General features: G+C 38.2%; 1 protein-coding gene across 2 annotated transcripts in view; it reads right to left on the minus strand.

The window, feature by feature from the left end:
* Positions 1 to 3,739: 3,739 nt before the first annotated feature.
* TSNAX (translin associated factor X) overlaps positions 3,740 to 21,000 on the minus strand; it is a 39,748-nt gene continuing 22,487 nt past the window's right edge. The window contains exons 5-7 of one of the 2 annotated variants that reach the window (XR_004030071.1): positions 8,907 to 9,034; positions 6,612 to 6,776; positions 5,649 to 5,732 (exon numbers count right to left, since the gene is read on the minus strand). Coding sequence is in view for 1 of the 2 variants with exons in the window: in XM_003267262.4 (XP_003267310.1) it covers positions 5,355 to 5,732; positions 8,907 to 9,034 (506 nt within the window). In the remaining variant the exon portion in view is untranslated. Of the gene's footprint in view, positions 5,733 to 6,611; positions 6,777 to 8,906; positions 9,035 to 21,000 lie in introns of both variants that reach the window. The other variant, XM_003267262.4, reaches the window with a different exon arrangement.

Raw genomic sequence — 21,000 nt, forward strand, 5'->3', positions numbered from 1 at the left:
CAGAAAAAAAGTAGACCAGTAAGGATGACTTTTATCTTAAAATCTGAAGATGATATAACTAAAAATTAACTATAGATATTCCTTTTATTCTGCAAGGGCAAAAAAAAAAGATTTTTCTTGAGACACACAATTACATATAGATAGAAAACAATCAGAATAGGTAATCTCTGAATTAAAATCAGTGTGACTCTATAAAATGAGAACTTCAGGGGAATGGGGTGCTACAACTATGCAACACTCATTCAAGAGAACTTCATTTATTGTCTTAAAAACAAACATACAAAAGAAAATCCAAATGCTACATAAATACTGAGAACTGCTTAATCTAGTTAAAATCCTAATAGGTTTGGAAAGCCTTTGATGGTGCGTGGGACCTTAAGAAATCATCTATGTGATGGCTAATACCGAATGTCAACTTGATTGGATTGAAGGTTACAAAGTATTGATCTTGGGTGTGTCTGTGAGGGTGTTGCCAAAGGAGAGTAACTTTTGAATCAGTGGCTGGGAAAGGCAGACCCACCCTTAAATCTGGGTGGGCACCATCTAATCAGCTGCCAGCTCGGCTAGAATATAAGCAGGCAGAAAAATGTGAAAGGAGAGACTGGTCTAGCCTCCCAGCCTACATCTTTCTGCCATACTGGATGCTTCCCGCCCTCGAACACTGGACTCCAAATTCTTCAGTTTTGGAACACAGATTGGCTCTCCTTGCTCCACATCCTGCAGACGGTCTACTGTGGGACCTTGTGATCATGTGAGTTAATACTTAATAAACTCTCTCTCTCTCTCTCTCTCTCTCTCTCTCTATATATATATATATATATATATATATATATATTCCATTAGTTCTGTCCCTCTAGAGAACCCTAACCCTAATACAATCTATACCAGGTGATTCTTAGTTTTAAGTCAAAAATCCATTTGAGAAAGATATGAAAGCCATGAGTGTTTCTCTCTAGAGAAACACTCTAACGCCAGGCACGGTGGCTCATGCCTGTAATCCCAGCACTTTGGGAGGCCACGGTGGGTGGATCACCTGAGGTCAGGAGTTCGAGACCAGCCTGCACAACATGGTGAAACCCCGCCTCTACTAAAAATACAAAAACTAGCAGGGTGTAGTGTGCACCTGTAGTCCCAGCTACTTGGGAGGCTGAGACAAGGGTTCTTAATCTGGGTTTCAGCAACATAGTTTTAGAGCATCCATAAATTTCAGAGGATCCATGAATCTCCTTACATTATATGCAAAATATAATTACATATGATTATGCATTATATATAATTGTGGGTATGGTCTATTGAATGAGGTATATTCCTGGGAGGCTGAGGCAAGAGGATCACTTGAGCTTGGGGTTTGAGACCAGCCTGGGAAACAAAGTGAGACCTTGTCTCTACAAAAAAGAAAAGAAGGCTGGGTGTGGTGACTCATACCTGTTATCCCAGCACTTTGGAAGGCCAAGACGGGTGGATCACCTGAGGTCAGGAGCTCGAGACTAGCCTGACCAATATGGTGAAACCCCGTCTCTACTAAAAATACAAAAACTAGCAGGGTGTAGTGGTGTGCGCCTGTATTCCCAGCTACTCGGGAGGCTGAGACAGAAGAATTGCTTGAACCCAGGAGGCGGAGGTTGCAGTGAGCCCAGATCGCACCACTGCACTTTTTACTTCTGTATGGTTGGTAGTAACGTTCCCTCATTCATTCCTATTTTAGTAATTTGAATCTTTTTTTCTTGATCAGCTTAGCCAAAGGTTAATTTTGTTGATCTTCACCAAGAATCAAATTTTGATTTTGTTGCTATTCTCATTATTTATTATTTTTGGATGGAGTCTCGCTCTGTCACCCAGGCTGGAGTGCAGTGGCTCACTGCAACCTCCGCCTCCTGGGTTCAAGAGATTCTCCTACCTCAGCCTCTCAAGTAGCTAGGAATACAGGCACATGCCACCACACCCAACTGACTTTTGTATTTTTTAGTAGAGACAGGGTTTCGCCATGTTGGCCAGACTGGTCTCGAGCTCCTGACCTCAGGTGATCCACCGGCTTCAGCCTCCCAAAGTGCTGGGATTACAGGTGTGAGCCGCCACGCCTAGCCCTCAGTTGTTTTTCTCTTCTGTATTTTGTATTTCTGCTAAAATCTTTATTACCTTTCTTCTGCTTTTGTGGTTTACTTTGCCCTTCTTTTTCTAATTTCTTAAGGCTGAAGTTTAGCTTATTAATTTGAAACCTTCTTTAAATGCAGGCATTTAAAGCTATAAAGTTCCATCTGAACACAGCTCCACTGCATCCCATATGCTATTGTATATAAATTTTTTCTTTCCATTCACCCCAAAGTATTTTCTAATTTCCCTGTGATTTCATCTTTGACCCACTGGTTACTTAGGAGTACGTTGCTTAACTTCCACCTATTAGTAAATTATACCACTTTCCTTCTATTGATTTATAGTTTCATTCCATTGTGGTAAGAGAACACATTTTGTATGATTTCAGTATTTTTAAATTTATTGAGACGTTTTGTGGTCTGAAATTTTGCAAAGAGTGTTTCATGTGCACTTGAGAAAAATATGTATTCTGCTGTTCGGTGGAGTGTTCTGTATATATGTCTGTTAAATCCAATTGGTCTACAGAGTGGTTCAAGTTCCTTACTGATCTTCTGTCATGGTGTCCTAGCCATTGGAAGTGGGGTACTGAAATCTACAATGATTACTGTTGAATTGTCTATTTCTCTCCACTTAAATTTTGCTTTATGTATTTTGGGGCTCTGTTAGAAATATGTGTGTACATGTATACACACACATATATAATTGTTATGTATTCTTGATGGGTTGAGTCTTTTATTATATGTTGTTTCTAGCAAAAAATAATTTTCTTAAAGTCTATTTTGTTGGATATTATTCATATAGCCACTCTAGCTCTCTTTTGGTTACTGTTTGCATAGAATATCTTTTTCCATCCTTTTACTTTCAATCTACTTGTGTGTCTGAATCTAAACTAAGTCTTATGTAGACATAAAGGGATTGGATTAAATTTTCAAATCTGTTCTGCCAATCTAATTTAAATATCATCTTTCTTTGAGGCACCTTCAAAAAGCCCCAGGGCACTCAATGTGTACTTTAAAAATCACTGGTGTAGGCTGCGCACAATGGCTCATGCCTGTAATCCCAACACTTTGGGAGGCTGAAGTGGGAGGATCACTTGAGGTCAGGGGTTTGAGACCAACCTGGCCAACATGATGAAAACCCCATCTCTATTAAAAATAGAAAATTAGCCAGGCATGGTGGCATGTGCTTGTAATCCCAGCTACTTGGGAGGCTGAGGAAGGAAAATCGCTTGAACCCAGGAAGTGGAGGCTGCAGTGAGCCAAGATCATGCCACTACACTCCAGCCTGGGCAACAGAGAGAGACTAAGTCTAAAAAAATTAAAAAGTTCACTGATGTGAATACATGCCGGAAATTATTTATGAAAGAACCCAATATTCTTTCAGAATTTTGTCAGCAACTTACCATATGACCTAGAACCAGTTTCTTTTTCTATTAAAGATGAAAACTGTTACCACACATGATGCCATCATAGTAAGCATTTTTAAAAGTGAGACACTCAGAGTTGGCATAACACCCACAGTACTAGTATGACATGAACTGTGGAGATATATCAGTAGCAATGGCACCAACTCACCTGTAGTGAGTTGACTACAGGTGAGTTGGGAAACCAAAAAGCCCACCATCACTAACACAAACAAAAAAACAGAATTTACTAGGCATGTCCATGTTTTATTTTCTTTAGGTGTTTTTCTGGAAAATTACATTTTCAAGGAATCAGCCCTTACAAACAGAGCTAATCTTTCAAAAAATAAAACCCAGTATCTAGATTCTCAAAACTTACAAAACCAACTGGAAATGTCTGGTTGTCATGCTCAATTCAGTTTCACATCACAAGTAATCATCTATAACTATTTTAGTAGGCAAATTCCAATTCTAAATATTACTAACGATTACCATTGTTATTCTCCACTGTGTTGACAATTGTCTTATTGCTGAATTGTTCATAATACATTTTCTTTGGCAACTTTATTCACACCACGGGACAACTAAAGGTCTGGATTAACTTAGTATTTCAAAACTTCATTATAATTATTTAAATGTAAATGCTAGACTTAAATTATTTAAATTTAAACGCTAGATTTAAATTATTTAATTTTAATAAAATTTAAATTTAAATGCTAGAATAGGAAAGCCTCCAAACATGCCTAATATAACAAAAACAAAAATTGCTAAATAATCACTACTAAAAGCATTTCCATTGTATGTACAAGTATATAATTCAACTTTACCAACAAAAATATTATAATTTAGCTCCAATTCTCTATCAGACCTTCTGTGATTAAAAAAAAACAAAAAATAAATGGAGAAAGTAACATCTGGGCACCTGTCAAATTTTTATGGAAGGTTGTTTTATATAAATTTTAAATGGCCTAAAATCAGCCAGAATGTGAATTTTTCACTATAATACTTTATAAACTTGTACTTTTTTTTTCTTTTCTTTTTTGAGATGGAGTCTTGCTCTGTTACCCAGGCTGGAGTGCAGTGGCGCAATCTCGGCTCACTGCAACCTCTGCCTCCTGGGTTCAAGCGATTCTCCTGCCTCAGCCTCCCAAGTAGCTGGGATTACAGGTACGTGCCACCACATCCAGCTAATTTTTGTATTTTTAGTAGAGGTGAGGTTTTGCCATGTTGGTCAGGCTGGTCTTGATCTCTTGACCTCGTGATCTGCCTACCTCGGCCTCCCAAAGTGCTGGGATTATAGGCGTGAGCCACCACACCTAGCCTAAACTTGTATTTAAATTATATAGTGATAGCTTATTCATTTTTAATTCTTGTTCCATGGAATAAGCCTATTTTTGAGGATTGGCACAATATTAACAAGAAATTTAAACAGGACGCTCAAGTCCAGAAGTTTAACTAAAAAATCTTTCCTATATATAATAAAATCACCAACTTAAATTACAAATTGCTTCCACTAAAAATTATCACTCCAAACTTCAGAAAAAGTAAATTAACATAGGTTTATGGCAAAAAGTACACTCTGAAGCATGTTCACATTACAAAGATAAATGATAAAGGTTAACCAGCAAAAATTCAAAAAGGCATATATGCAAACATCTGTATGCAAACTTTCATGAATAAGATATAAGAAATGATTCATTTGGCTAATTTTATGTACAGCTTGTATACAATTTAAAACAAGTATAACTGATTATGTTTCTATGTAAAAGCCACAATAAAGTTAAATGAAATACTAAATAAGTCTTACAAATTGGTCTCTTAGGAGTTCTCAAAAGAATTAGTAACTGAGTAATGTTAGATTCTAAGAAATGCCCTCTTCTTGATCTATCATTTCTGTTTTAACTGAAAACACATCTGCCAACATATGTTTTGGAATTTCTGACCCTCTGACTTTCAAGGCATAACAAGCATTCTCCACTTTGGCCAAACTTTGTTTCAAGGTATACAGCTTCTTAGACACCTCGTAAGGTCCAGTGTTGCCAATGAATGAAAACCCATCATAAACCTGACGTAAAAACTGGCTCACTTCAAAGGGGGTGTCAATGTCCCCATTCCCCACACTGTTAATACACATCCGCATCAATTCTCCAGTTAAGTCAGCTACTCCCAGAAGGTAATCGACAGGTGTGACTCTCAGTCTCCAAGTACCAAACTGCTTATCCTGTGCATCAGAGGAAGGCTGGTAAAAAAAACACACACACACACACACACAAGAAAGAACACTGTGAAAAAGAGTGAATATAGCATGTATCACATTTATGATAGAAGTACAAAATCAATAGCAAATCAGTCATACTAATTTTTTCTAAATAAAATACATCTATTTTGCTTAATAACCATTTGGGATGTTAAAGGAGGAATCTGTGCCCTGGGTAGTGAATTGAACCAGATGACTTCAAGATACTTTTGAAATATATCATTATGAAACCAACTATTTCCAACTCCACTTGACGTACAAAATAAAAATATTCTTAAACTAGGCTTGGTAACTTTATTGCACGACACTTACTTACTTAAATGAAAAACCATACGGCCCTCCAAGTTTGTGATCCATTAATGTTTTCCTAAGAAGCTCAGTCTTTTTCTGGCTTCTTGTCTTTCCCTACTCAGCCCTGACCATCACGATTTATTATTCTCTCACTGCATCCTCAATTCCCTTAGACTGCTATATTTTCTACTGCACCTACCCATCAAAAACAGAATCCTCAATCAATACTAAAATCTACTCATTAGTCCTTTATTCAGGTGGCTGAGTACCACTCACTGAGTTAAAAAAAAATGGTAATCACAACTGCAGGGTCTGTACCGCTACAAATTACTCTGCAATCCTTTTACTTATCATTAGATGGTTCTCTTTCCAGCCTCTTCAAACACAATTTCAATCCTTTCACCACTCTCTTCAGTGCTCTACTCAAATCCCAAACCTCTTCACTTTCAGTAGACAATCTTGCCCAATTTCAGTGACCTGGTCATTTGCCAGCTTACCTAGCACAATTTCTTGCAACTGCCTTTATCCCTACCAAAAAAAAAAAAAAATTATATCCACACCCATCTTTACCTTCTATCCTCCAGTCTCAGATGATGAGTTGTCCCTCCTCTTGTTTGAGGTTAACTCTTCCAAATGACCTTGACCCATCTCCTCCCACCTCTTCCAGGACCTTGCTTCATAAGGTGTATGCCCTTGGGCAAGTTATTTCATCTCTCTAAACCTCAGTTTCCTCATCTGTAAAATGGGATAACAGTACCTACCTCAGAGGTTTATTTTAAGGGTTAAATAACATTTACCAAGTTCTTGGCATAATGCCCAACACAAAGTAAATATTCAACAAATGCTAGCTGCTATCATGATTACTATCATCATGAAATCTCTCTCCACATCAATTTCCCTCTACTGAATTCTTTCTGGTAGAGACAATGCCTAAATTGTTATTAAAAGCCTGTATGTATAAAAGGGTAGGTGAAGTTGCAGTTACATCAAAGGACATTTCAGGTAGTGGGACCTACAAAGGCGTACAGGTAAGAATTGTCCATTTGAGGAACTAATGAGATAATTATTTTGAGTAAAGTTTAAAGGAAGTTACATAAATATAAGCTGAGACGAGGGAGATAGCTTTATTAAGATCACTCTTTGCTATGTATCTAATACATGAATCCTAACATTGTTTGGACTCTGCAGAGACCATCTGGTGCAACGTCCTCATCATTTAGCATAAGAAATGGGGTCCGAGAAACATCACAGGTAATATGATGTTGAGCTACGGGAATATGATAGCTAGTTAGTGGCACTATTGTTTCCATTCTATTTTTCTGCATGTTTGGAATTTTTCACAAAACTTTTTAAAATAAAAATTAAATAGTTTTGACAATATTCTCAACAGGCAAGTCAGAGCAAAATACCTTTCCCAATCAAATTCCCAGAAATTTCAGCACCAAGCATCTTTAGCACTAAAACTTATTTATGAACACAGTCTTAAACTATTTGAAACGTGTATATGAATATTATAGCCCCATAATCTTAAAATAATCTAGTACCTAAGTCCTGAAAACAGTACTTTGACTCTCCATTTTCTGGCCTTTTCTCCAATATTTTCATTTTGATACACAGAGAACTTTAAAGGAAAGTGTGGTAACTTCCCTAATATCATGTGAGAAGCAGGGTCAAATAGGCCTACTTTACTTCTTTGTGTAATTCAGTCTACACTATATGAATAAAAAATATAAAGAAATTTTACTTCTCAAAATAAATTTCCTCCTTAATACACTTCATAAAATTTAAAAAGTTAATACATGGCTTCCTTAAAGTAAGTTATACCTGTCATGCCAAATTAGTCTCATTTGTATTAATTTTAGTTGATATTCAAGAAAATATTATTTCTACAGTGTCTTCCATCTCCTGCCTACCTACCCTGAATATATGGTGTTTTTAAAAATAATTTTAAAAAGACAAAAAATAAAGAAAAATTTAAAAATATTTAATTTTATCTTTAAGTGTACTGGTATCTCAGAAAGTATCAAATAGTCAATACAGCTTACCTTACTGCCTGAATGTTATATCTTGAAACTCAGAAGGAAAAAAATAGTATTTGTTTAAAAGTCAAACTGCAAAGTTTTTTTCTTAATTCAGAAAAGCTACATAAATTTCAGATACAAGCATTATGAATTGAGTAAATGATCAACAGCTCTCACTATATAAAAACTATAATGGCAAACTACTCAGCACTTCCATGTCAGGTGCTGTATATAATGTATATTACGTGTCAGGTGCTGCTGTATATTGCCTAATTAATAACCTTTAAGTTAAATCCTTTAAAACAACCCTTTGAGGTAGGTACCTGATCCAAGGGATCCCTGTAGCACACTGTGAGAAGCACTGGCAGAGTGGACAAGGGCACAGGCTTGGATTCAAAATACCTAACTTCAAATCTTAGCTCTGCCACACTTTTTAGTTGTGTGGCTTCTGGTAAGTTACTTAACCTCTCTAAAAGCCTGTTTCTTTCTCTGTAAAATGAGAGTAATAATGCTTACCACATACGGTTAATAAAAGGATTGAATAAGACAGTGCTTACAAAGGGCACGTGAAAAATAGAGTGTAAAACCAAAAGAGGACTTACAGTAAGCACTCCATAATGCTGTAGGTGAAGAGCATTACTTTCCCAATATGCCCAGAGTTGTTCTTGTTCTATCCACTAACTGAAACATTTAAAAAGACCATTTCCTAGTTGAGACTCTACAAAACCATACTTCAGAAAGAACATTCCCATCTCAATCTTGGCATAAGCCAGTAAATCTACCAGAATCATCATACTGTTACATAAATTATACAATAAATGTGAAACAAATTTTAAATTCTCACAGTTTTATTTTCTTTCCCATTGTCTTCAGTCGTAAATATCAATTGTTTATTAATTTCATCCATACTAATTAATGATCGTGTTTTGATGAAGTGTTGAAAAGAGACAGCTTCTACATATTCCTGTAGTCCTGAAAACGCAACAAAGAAAATTACCAAGAATAAGCACTTAATTAGTAAGAATGTCATAATAAAAAACTTCAAATTGATCACCATCTAGCTCAAAAAAAAAAAAGCTTAATGGATGCCTACTATAATGCCAGTACTAGACCAGGTACTTAGAATAGAAAGAATGGCCTGGGGGCCAGGCGCGGTGGCTCACGCCTGTAATCCCAGCACTTTAAAAGGCCAAGGTGGGTGGATCACTTCAGGTCAGGAGTTGGAGACCAGCCTGGCCAACATAGCAAAACCCCAACTCTACTAAAAATACAAAAATTAGCGGGACATGGTGGCGGGCGCCTGTAATCTCTGGGCCACTGTGCCTAGCCAGAAAAAAAAATTTTTTAAGAGTTTAAGTAATAAGGATTTAAGAAAAGCCTATTCTGACCAGGCGCGGTGGCTCACGCCTGTAATCCCAGCACTTTGGGAGGCCGAGGTGGGTGGATCACCTGAGGTCAGGAGTTCGAGACCATCCTGGCCAACATAGCGAAACCCCATCTCTACTAAAAATACAAAAAAAATTAGCTGGGGGTGGTGGCAGGAGCCCATAATCCCAGCTACTCGGGAGGCTGAGGCAGGAGAATCACTTGAACCCAGGAGCTGAAGGTTGCAGTGAGTCGAGATTGCGCCATTGCACTCCAGCCTGGGGGACAAGAGCGAGACTTCGTCTCAAGAAAAAAAAAAAAGGAAAAGAAAAGCCTATTCCATAAATTTTGATAGGCTTTAATAAAAATTATACAAATTAATTTTTATTTTGCTAGGTAATGAAGCAATGACTGAAACAAATGAGACATAAAATTAAGAATCATTTGGGCCGTTCGCGATGACTCACGCCTGTAATCCCAGCACTTTGGGAGGCCAAGGTGGGTGGATCACGAGGTCAGGAGATCCAGACCATCCTGGCTAACACAGTGAAACCATCTCTACTAAAAACAAAAAACTTAGCCAGGCGTGGTGGCGGGCACCTGTAGTCCCAGCTACTCAGGAGGCTGAGGCAGGAGAATGGCGTGAACCCAGGAGGCGGAGCTTGCAGTGAGCCGAGATTGTGCCACCGCACTGCAGCCTGGGTGGCAGAGCGAGACTCGTCTCAAAAAAAAAAAAAAAAAAAAAAAAATCATTTGGATTTTTCTTAAAGTTTTAATAGGCAAAATCACTTTAAGTAATGTATGTAAAAGTGTCAAAATACCATTTCTCTCTTCATAGTTCAAAATGGATCTAAGACTAGATAATTCCTTTCTGCTATGGTAGTTTAAGTTTAAAAAAAAAAAGAGCTACGCAATACAATTTTGTACAAGATAGAAACAACCCTTGAATTGAAGAGTAAATTTTGGTAAAGATCAAAATGTAACTTAAATACTTTTAAAAATGTTTATATAAATGTAAAGGGCACAAGTGCAATTTTGTTACACGTCTACAGTACTATACTTTTCCAAGTGTTTTAAAACAACTACTTGGCCGGGCGCGGTGGCTCACGCCTGTAATCCCAGCACTTTGGGAGGCCGAGGCGGGCGGATCACGAGGTCAGGAGATCGAGACCATCCTGGCTAACACGGTGAAACCCCGTCTCTACTAAAAATACAAAAAATTAGCCGGGCGAGGTGGCAGGCGCCTGTAGTCCCAGCTACGCGGGAGGCTGAGACAGGAGAATGGCGTGAACCCCGGGGGGCAGAGCCTACAGTGAGCCGAGATCGCGCCACTGCACTCCAGCCTGGGTGAAAGAGCGAGACTCCGTCTCAAAAAAAAAAAATTTAAAACAACTACTTTCTGGCCGGGCGCCGGTGGCTCACACCTGTAATCCCAGCACTTTGGGACGCCAAGGCCGGCGGATCATGAGGTCAGGAGATCAAGACCATCCTGGCTAACACGGTGAAATCCCGTCTCTACGAAAAATTAGCTGGGCATGGTGGCGGGTACCTGTAGTCCCAGCTACTTGGGAGGCTGAGGCAGGAGAATAGCGTGAACCCGGGAGGCGGAGCTTGCAATGAGCCGAGATTGTGCCACTGCACTCCAGCCTGGGCAAAAGAGCAAGACTCCGTCTCAAAAAAAAAAACAAAACACTACATTCCATAGCCAATATTTTCAATATTATTTTATGTCTTAATCTAAAAGGTGATACAGGGAAAAAGCATTTCTTAATTATCATTATTGTTAGTTTAAGAAACTTTTTAAGGGTTTGCTGTAAAAATAGCAAGAGAATACACTTCTGATTATGCAAAGAAAACTCAGAACTTAACAGGATATTTAAGTTCTCTAACATTTTTTATGACAGAGTCCTGCCTGCTACTTACAAGTCTCCCCCACCTGACACTACACTTCCGGTCTGGCAGCAACAGTGTTGGGAAGGCTAACAGCTGTAGTATCATCACATCAAATGCCAGGCAAAGGTCCAGGATACAATGGAAAATGGGTGACCCTGGTTTTGATAGCACTAAGAAGAAACTTGACTAAATGAAAATATCCTGACTCATTCTGAGCTGCAAATGATGCCCAAATATAGGTCAGAAGGGACAATTTAACAAACCATAATGTTCTGAGAAATTAAACATTAACAAGGTTAAGTTTAACAAAACAGATGATGTCATTTATATTTATAATTAAAAATATTTTTAATTAAATGTTTAATTTTATGAATTAGTTTTATGACTAGGTGACACCACCCAGTTCCCCCCCTAAAGAAAATCTCTATTTCTCATTTCCTTCTAAAGATACTTCATGCACACAAAAGCAAACAGCAAAACGTAAAGATGCATAATTGTATCTCTATGCTCTAATGTGGTTAGCCTCTTATGAGCTAAACAAGAAGATATGCACAAAGATTTACATACAAGGATGCTTGTCACTACAGCAAAAAAAAAATTTTTTTAAGTTAAAAGACCAGTAATAGGTGTATCACTTGTCAATTTTTGTCTCTTAGTTCCATTATTTCAGAAAAAGGAGGTGGATGCTTAAAGCATGTCTCCTATGCCAGCTGGCAATATATTAAGCTTTGTCGGTACAGGGTGCTAGGTGCTCAAAGAACTGTAAAAGAAAGAGCTCTCTGCCTGGTTCTGCTGTGCCCCTCTTCACAGCCCTGAGTGTGGGGCAGCCAGCACTTCAAGGTGGCCAACAGCACATAGCACCTGCCTGGGGACAGCTTCTTTTGTACTCCAGAGAGTGGCTTCCCATTAAGCCACCTCCTTGGGCAGGGAATTCCTTTCCATGGCACTTCCCCATGGACAGCTTCCCAGAGAGTCCATCAGCACAACAGCTCAGCAAACGTCTCTGCCAGCCGATGGGACATGCTCACCCACTCCAGCATGGTGTGGACCTCATCCTGTGAAGGGTGAGGGTTGGGTTCTGCCAAATTTACTTCCTTGGGTGCTCTGCCTCCGCCCTAGGGGTAGTGGCCGCTCACTCCATCTGAGATTCCAGTACTCTTTAGAGTTCTCTTTTACTCTTATAATCCCCTATATGGTTAATAAGTCTGTATGTTGTATTTAACTTTCCCTGTTCATATTACCGTCTAATTTCTGCTTCCTGTTTGGACCCTGATGAATACAACAGGGAATTAGGAAAATAAATAATGGTATTACTTCTCCTTCAGCCCTATTGCCTAGAGAAGGTGTTCCATTTTCTGTGACTAGTCACTGTATTAGGTTCAGATCAAGATTCAGTACCAACTGGGAGCTTCACATGAATTCTCCCTTTAACGTACTAGGTGTTCCCACTTTATTCTATACTGAATCTTACAGAAATACTGAAACACCCTCAGTTCTGTCCTATCCATGAACCCTACATTTCCTCTCAACTATTGCTCCGTCTCCTCCTCCTCGGAGCTAAGTTTCTTGAAGTAGCTGGCTACATCATTTCCTCAGTAACTTCATCTCACACCTCTCAACCTACTTCAATCTAGTTTGGGTACATCTCTAAAACAAAATAGTTCTTGCTAAGATTACCATAATAAATAAGACTAATGGACATTATTTCCATCTTCATCTCAGCAGCATTCAGCATTTTGTGCCACTTCCCCTCTTTAAACAAGTTTTCCTTTGATTCCTTTGACAGCATCATCTCCTGATTTCCCACTTTTCTACCTCTCTAGTCATGTCTTCTTAAGTCTCTGCCTCTAGCAGTCCTAGGTTCCCTCCAGTTCATCTATACTTGGTTTCAAATAAGCTTGCTGCCCTTAAACTTCACATCTCTGGCCAACAGGCACACACATCCAAATGAATATCTGACATCCTTATCAAAGATACCTCAAAATCAACACTTTCAACAATGAACTCACTATCTTCCTTCCAAACCCGGTTGTCTCAAGTTTTGCCAATTCTAAGCATGTCCTGGTCTCTCCCCATCTATTCTTGACCTCTTCACATCCATTCTCACACTGCAGACTGTTTGTCTTTTTAATATGTAACGACCACATCACTCCCCAGTTTAAAGCCCAAATAGCTTCCCATGGCGCTCAGAATAGAGGGCAAAACCACTAACGTGGCTTATAAGACCATGTTTAATCTCACCCCCACTTACATTATCAGCCTCAATTCACGCTATAGTTAAGTCATAACTCACAAAGGCTTGCATTTCCAAGTTGGGTACATAAACATCTATCTGTATGCATGTTGAGCAAAAAATAGCACTGCTTTAAATGGTCAGAATCAAACACAACTGGCAAGGTGCCTGTCTTAAGACATGGCAATAGGTAGGGAGGGAGACAGTATAAAAACTAAAACTACGTCAGTTGAAGGCAATACACACATATTTTCCTGAGCCTTGAATAATATTAAATTCAACAAATAGGATAAACAGCATTACATGGAAACGGGGCTGTTATTCTCTCCACCCCGCCCAATGTAACACTGTTTATCCTATTTGTTAAATTTAGTATTACTTCATATGTAGCTGTTGGTAAGACCACAACACTTTAAGCAACAACATACTACTAATATTCTGTATCATTCAGCAGTGCCTTGTTGCAGAAACAAATAGCATTTCTGTTTGGCTGCCATATAGTTTAGTTTCATTCAAGTACTTTTTTTTTTTCATATTTCAGTGGAAGAATAGTTCAAAATATTTCAAATTTTAAAAGTACCATAGAGATCATGGCATCTAGTACTTTGACAACTGAGGCCCAGGGCTGAAATTTAGTTGTACCTAGTTGATTTTACTAATTACAAATTATTTTTAAAAATAAATTCACTAAAACCATTTTCCATGTTTTGAATTGACTCACGGACAAAACAACTTTTTACAACTAATGAAGGTGAACAAACTTTTTTTTTCCATTGACAAATGCATGATATTTTACCACATAATTGTCTCCGTAATTGTCATCTTTGTTCAATAACATTCATTCAGAAGCAGGAGTAGTTTTAAAAATACTACTTTGCTTTTTGATTGCCTATTGCTTTTCTTTCCCCTCTTCCATTGTGGAACTATGAAATTTAAAATTACTCATCTTTCGTTATCCAAGGCTCTTTGGTTCCTCCCCTCAACTTAGCTCCATTTCTACTCTTGCATGTCCAAAAACTCCTTAAGGACTCTATTCAACAAACGGACATCCACCCTGGGACAAAATCCTTAATTATCACAGAGGACCTAGGAAAACAGGAATTTCAGTCTTTCCTTGAGCAGGAGCAAACTCTAAGATGTGCTTTTACTCCAATCATCTCTGTAAGCCAAATACTGCAATACAGTAAGCAATATTTGCTCCCAACAAAATGAATTATGGCATCTTGCTTAAAGAACTGAAGTGGTTAGAATTCGCTTGATTTTTTTAAAAATTAGCTGTTTCATTTTATTTTTTCTCCGTTTTTTAATTGTGGTAAAACAAACATAACATTTACGAGCTTAGCCATTTTTAAGTGTACAGTTTAGCGTATTAAATACACTCATAATGTTGTACAACCATTATTACCATTCATCTCCAGAATTCTTGTATTAATCTTTCCAAAATGAAACTCTGGACCTAGCATTTCTTAATCTAACTCCCCATCCCTCCTCCCCTCAGCTCCTGCCAACCACCATTCTACTTTCTTGTCTCTGTGATTTTGACTACTCTAGGTACCTCATGTAAGTAACAAATACGGTATTTGCCCTTTTGTGATTGGCTTATTTCCCTTTGCATAATGTCTTCAAGCTTCATCCACATTGTAACATATGTCAGAATTTCCTGTTTAAGGCTGAATAATATTCTGTTGTATGCATATACCACATTTTGTTTATTCACTCATCTATAGACGACAATTGAGTCACTTCCACCTTTTGGCTTTTGTGAGTAACGCTGCTGTAAACATGACTATTCATACCTGTTCAAGTCCCTGCTTTCAATTATTTAGGGGTATCACCCAGAGGCCCTCAACAAACTTTTTAAAAATAAAATAGTAGTTTACTAAGTCTTGAATGTCTACTACATGTAAGAGTATGGATCTGGAACTTTACATCTGTCTTTTTAATGCTCACTATAACCTTATGTGACTGTATTACTATCCTTAATGAACAAATTGAGGCATAGAGAAGTTAAGAAATTCAGCCAGGTCACACAGTAAATAGTGAAAGTTCCTAGAATTCAAAAGCTCACGCCCTTCCCACCTTACCTGCTTCTTGACAGTCATCTCCATATAAAACATACCCATTTTTCTCAACATTTTTCCACACTAAATTCCTGGTTCAGCTTTTCTCCATGTTTTGCTTAACCTTATTCTGTAGTCTTCCAAACACACTATATACTTTCATGATTCCACGCCATTCTGTGACTATGAAGCCTTCTCTCACATCTTTCTCTACCTACAACAGTTTAAATGTTTTAATACACCCCAATCAAGGCGGCACTCGTCTCTTCATTCTCACTATATAAAACCTGTATTTCAATTAAATGTTTCAGTCAGTTTTAGATTACAAACAGCTGTCTGATTACCTATTTTGCACCCTAGAACTCTGAGGGTGGGGACAATGCCCAGACGACTTTGCTCCTTGGCCCTCTCCCAAAGATACTCATATGTACAAGAGACTCAACTGTTTCCCGTAAATTCCTTCTAATAATCTGTTTCTCCTCACCAAGGTCTATGAAACTGTAAGTGCCTCAACAAACAAAAATATTTTAAAATTTGGTATTCAATTATTCAGAACTATTTAGTTGTACTTAATTTAAAATACTTTCTAAAAGATTAGCGTTCAAACTGATGAAGGGCAGAATTTGGGGTCCTGATTTTTTAAAAAGGAAAAGAGAGAATATGGAATAAGAGTTCTTAAACTTTATCTTTGGTGTCAATCTCTATTAAATGTGGGTGAGTGTCAGATATTTAATTTTCAAGTATATCTAGTCATTATATAAGTTGTCCTTGAAATGTGTTAACAAAAGTTACTTCAGAGATGAGATGGCCATTTTTGCTCCATAGAAATTAGGTTTCATGGGCCAGGTGTGGTGGCTCACGCCTGTAATCCCAGCACTTTGGGAGGCCGAGGTGGGTGGATCACCTGAGGTCAGGAGTTCGAGACCAGCCTGACCAACATGGAGAAACCTTGTCTCTACTAAAAATACAAAATTAGCTGGGCGTGGTGGCACATGCCTGTAATCCCAGCTACTCGGGAGGCTGAGGCAGGAGAATCACTTGAACACGGGAGGCGGAGGTTGTGGTGAGCCGAGATCTCGCCATTGCACTCCACCCTGGGCAACAAGAGCAAAACTCCATCTCAAAAAAAAAAAGAAAGAAATTAGGTTTCATGCTATAACGTGGAGAAAGTTCAAGGACATCTGGCCCAAAACACTGAAAAGCATTTTTGGTCACATGTAGGTAAGAGGATGTTTAAACAAGTTATGTTTCAACCTGATAAAAAAGACATCCGCTATTTTCAGTGAATAATCCCCAAGGTGAAAATTTTCAACGTACTGCCATATTCCGTCAAACAATGCCTTCCCCTTCTGTCTTTGCCTTGGATGAAATCCAATTAGAATTATTTACAGAATCAGCTGCCAGTAAGATAGAAGTCTGTAGGTTGCTATTATGTAAATTGTTATTTTTTTCCTTGTTCTCCTATTAGAACATATAACAGGGAAACCCAGTTAAAGGCTTCTGATTATTTTTACATATTCCTTTAATATTTAAGCAATATACATCCAGTCCAAATCTCCATCAAAAACTATATATAAAAGCAAACAGATATGACAGAGGTTTCATTATAAATTTGAACCTCACATGACTCAACTTTGTTTCTTGGTTTTTAATGCTTTTTCAGATATTGTTTAATATATGATTTGGCAATTCCGCTCCTAGGTATATACACCCAAAAGAGCTGAAAGCATATATTCACACAAAGACTTGTAGGCAAATATTAACAGCAGTTATTATTCACAAAGGCCAAAAAGTGGAAACAACCCAAAAGTCCAACTGATGACAGATTAACAAAATACGGTATATCCATAAAAGACTATAATTCAGTTATTAAAAAGGAATGAAATACAGATACATGCTGACATAGCTGAACTCTGAAAACATGCTCAAAGAAACCAGACGCAAGAGGCCATATATGGTTTGATTCAATTTATATGATATCCAGAATAGACAAATCCATAGAGACAGAAAGTAGATTAGTGGTGACCAGGGGCTAACCCTGGTATTAGGAGAAGGGGGAATGGGGAATGACTGCTAATAGGTAGGTTTCTTTTGAGCGTGATAAAATGTTCTAGTATTAGACAGTGATAAGTACATAACCTTGTGAAAATAGTAAAAACAAATGAATTATTCAATTTAAAAGGGTTAATTATGTGGTATGTAATGTCTCAATTTTTAAAAATTGCACTTGTAACTATTTCTCTGAGTACCACAGGAATTTTTAAAACAAGTTAGCGTCACCAAATCATATCACTGAAATGTTAAAATGAAATCAGACTTATTTTGGATTCACAGGCCACTCTGCTAAAAATCTACTTTCAAATATAAGAAGTGCACACTGAAAATAAATATATCTATGTGCCTCAGCTTTGTAAAGTATGTGTGCTTATACTACCAACAGTAAACTCTAAACAGAATTCCACTAATTTGGATTTTGTCTGAGTAGGGTTTGTTTGTTTTGGTTTTTTTTCTGAGACAATCTGGCTCTGTTGCCCAGGATGGAGTGCAGTGGCACGATATTGGCTCACTGCAACCTCCGCCACCTGGGTTCAAGTGATTCTCTCTCCTGCCTCAGCCTCCCGAGTAGCTGGGATTATAAGTGCCTGCTGCCGCACCCAGCTAATTTTTGTAGACGGGGTTTCATCATGTTGTCTAGGCTGGTCTCGAACTCCCGACCTCAGGTGATTCGCCCACCTCGGCCTCCCAAAGTGCTGGGATTAGAGGCGTAAGCCACCGCGCCCGGAATGGGTCTTTCTTTTTTTAAAAAGAGACATGGTCTTGCTCTGTCACACAGGCTGGAGTGCAGTGGCACAATCGTGGCTCACTGCAGCCTCAAACTCCTTGGTTCAAGCGATCCACATGCCTTAGCCTCCCCAGTAAATAGGACTACAGGAGCAAGCAACTATGCCTAGCTAATGGTTTTTTTATTTTTATTTATATCTTTTTTTTTTTTTTTTTTTTTACTTTTTTGTAGAGACAGGGTTTTGCTAAGTTGCACAGACTGGTCTCAAGTGATCCTCCCACCATGACTTCCCAAAGTGCTGGGATTACAGGTATGAGCTACCACTTCCAGCCCTAAGCAGGGTTTTTACATCAGCACTGAAGAACGAGTATTGAGCAAATTGGTACCACCACTGAGTTTTTATCCAAAATGAAAATAAATGTTAAAATTTAGTACAGTATTACAGATTAATTTTGCTAAATTCAAGAAAGGTCAGGAATGAACATTTGTTAATGGTTATATGCCAAACAAAATAAGAAATGCTTTCCATAAATGTATTTTATTTAATTTCCAAAAAATCCAGGAGGTAGCTATTAATGTTCTCATGCTGAAGGAAAGAAAGCTGAAATTCAAATAGGTTGTACGCTTTGTTCCAAGGTTACAGAGATACGGAATATTAAAACATAAAAGCCCAGGTCTGACGGCAAAGTCTATGGCTTTCTACTTCACCTCACTGAGCAAGTCTTATCTCTTATAAGGAGACCTCACAGACTAGAAAACTTAAGACCAATCTGGGGATCTTCTAAAATTGACTTTCCTAATACCAAAGGACCACATTCTCTTCCTATCTTGCTTAATCCTTATAAAAACCACTTAAATAACTCATCTGCACTTTCAACTACCTTGTCCCTTGGAGTAATATTCAAGATATTTTAACAGGAATATAAAGTACTATATAAATAAATATAAACCCCAAATTTTAAATATATTTTTATTTTCTTCATACACTAAACTATATTATAGAACTGCTTACCAAGTGATATAAAATGTAACAAATTATTCCTCAAATCATTCCAATAATTCTCAAATCATTTCTTAATTCTTTAGATGCTGTTGGAAAGGGCTTTTGACTTCCCTTGTCCGAGCCACGATTTGATATGCAAAGTATCATCAAACTCTTCCTATGACCTCCTCCATTAAAATGACAGTTATCAGGCAAGTGGGTTCCTGCCAATGTAGGGGATTCACACAGGCCTGCCCCCATTCTCAGCTTCCAATTCCCCTGACCATTCCTTTAGTCTCTGTTCCTCTTTCATCATACTCTCTCCCCCAAACAATAGGGGATGAAAGGAGTAGAAGAGGAAAAGGAAGGAAGGAAGGAAGAAGAAAAGAAAGAAAATCTGTGTTCTCACTTGCTGGGATGCCTGCTGTCCTGTGATGGTTATCAATAAGGCTCTCTTCCCCCAGACTTTTTCCCTTATGTGCAGAGACAGCCACTTCTCTTTCCACCAGGGGGCCATGCCTCAAATAAAGCAATGCTTCCTGAACCCACCTGAGATTATAAATGCAGCCCGAGAGAATATGCTCTGCATGAAATATCTGTTTATATCCCTGGTTCCCAGTAGTCATCAGACACTATTTGCTTCTCCCCTTAAGGCACCTCTTTTTGGGGGTTTACAAAAGAAGTCCACAGCTCTGCTGCACAACATAAAACCCCCACCCACCCCTGGACTTAAAGGCAACTCCCCAGTCCCTCCACTCCAGAGTAACATTTGTAGCTCATCCTCTAGCTGCAGTGCACAAACCAAAAAGTATCTGTTATGGACTGAACTGGGCTGCCCCAAATATGTTGATCATATGTTGAAGCCCTAACCTCTGGTACCTAAGAATGTGAGTGTATTTGGAGATAAGGTCTTTAAAGAGGGGATTAAGTTAAAATTAGGCCATTGAGGTGTACTTTTACTGAATATGACTGGTGATATAAGGAAAGATTAGGACACACAGAGACAACAGAGATATGTGTGCACGTGTGCACAAGGCCATGTGAAGACCCAGGGAAAAGATAGTCATCTGCGTGTCATGGAAAGAGGCCTCAGGGGAAATCAAACTTGCCAACACCCTGATCTCAGACTTGAGGCCTCCAGAACTGCAAGACAATAAATTTCTGTTTAAGCCACCCAGTCTGTGGTATTTTATTATGGCAGGCCTAGTAAACTAATACAGTATCTTGGAATCAGTGCACCTTTGGCTTCTGAGATAAACCACATGCGCTGAAATTTGTATTATTAATTTTACTACTCATCACAGTTGACAATATACTACTTACCAACGAACACAGAAGTATGTATTTCTATTTTAACAACAAACATGGCCACAATAATGCATCAGGCTGCTTATCTTTTCCTACTTCTCCCACTGTCATCCTGCTGCCAAATAATGAGCATGACCCAAACCATGAATTAATCTAACTTTCTGCCTTATTCATTCCTATTGCTATACAGAAAGGATTATATTTATTGGTCAGGTAAACTTTCAAAAATGATTAACAGTAACTATTAAATATTCCTGGTTAAGTTCCCATCCCCATTACACTCACAGTCATTCTTTTATTTTTCTTTTTGGCTGG

Source organism: Nomascus leucogenys, chromosome 5 (assembly GCF_006542625.1).
Source record: "Nomascus leucogenys isolate Asia chromosome 5, Asia_NLE_v1, whole genome shotgun sequence".
NCBI classification, from domain to species: domain Eukaryota; kingdom Metazoa; phylum Chordata; class Mammalia; order Primates; family Hylobatidae; genus Nomascus; species Nomascus leucogenys.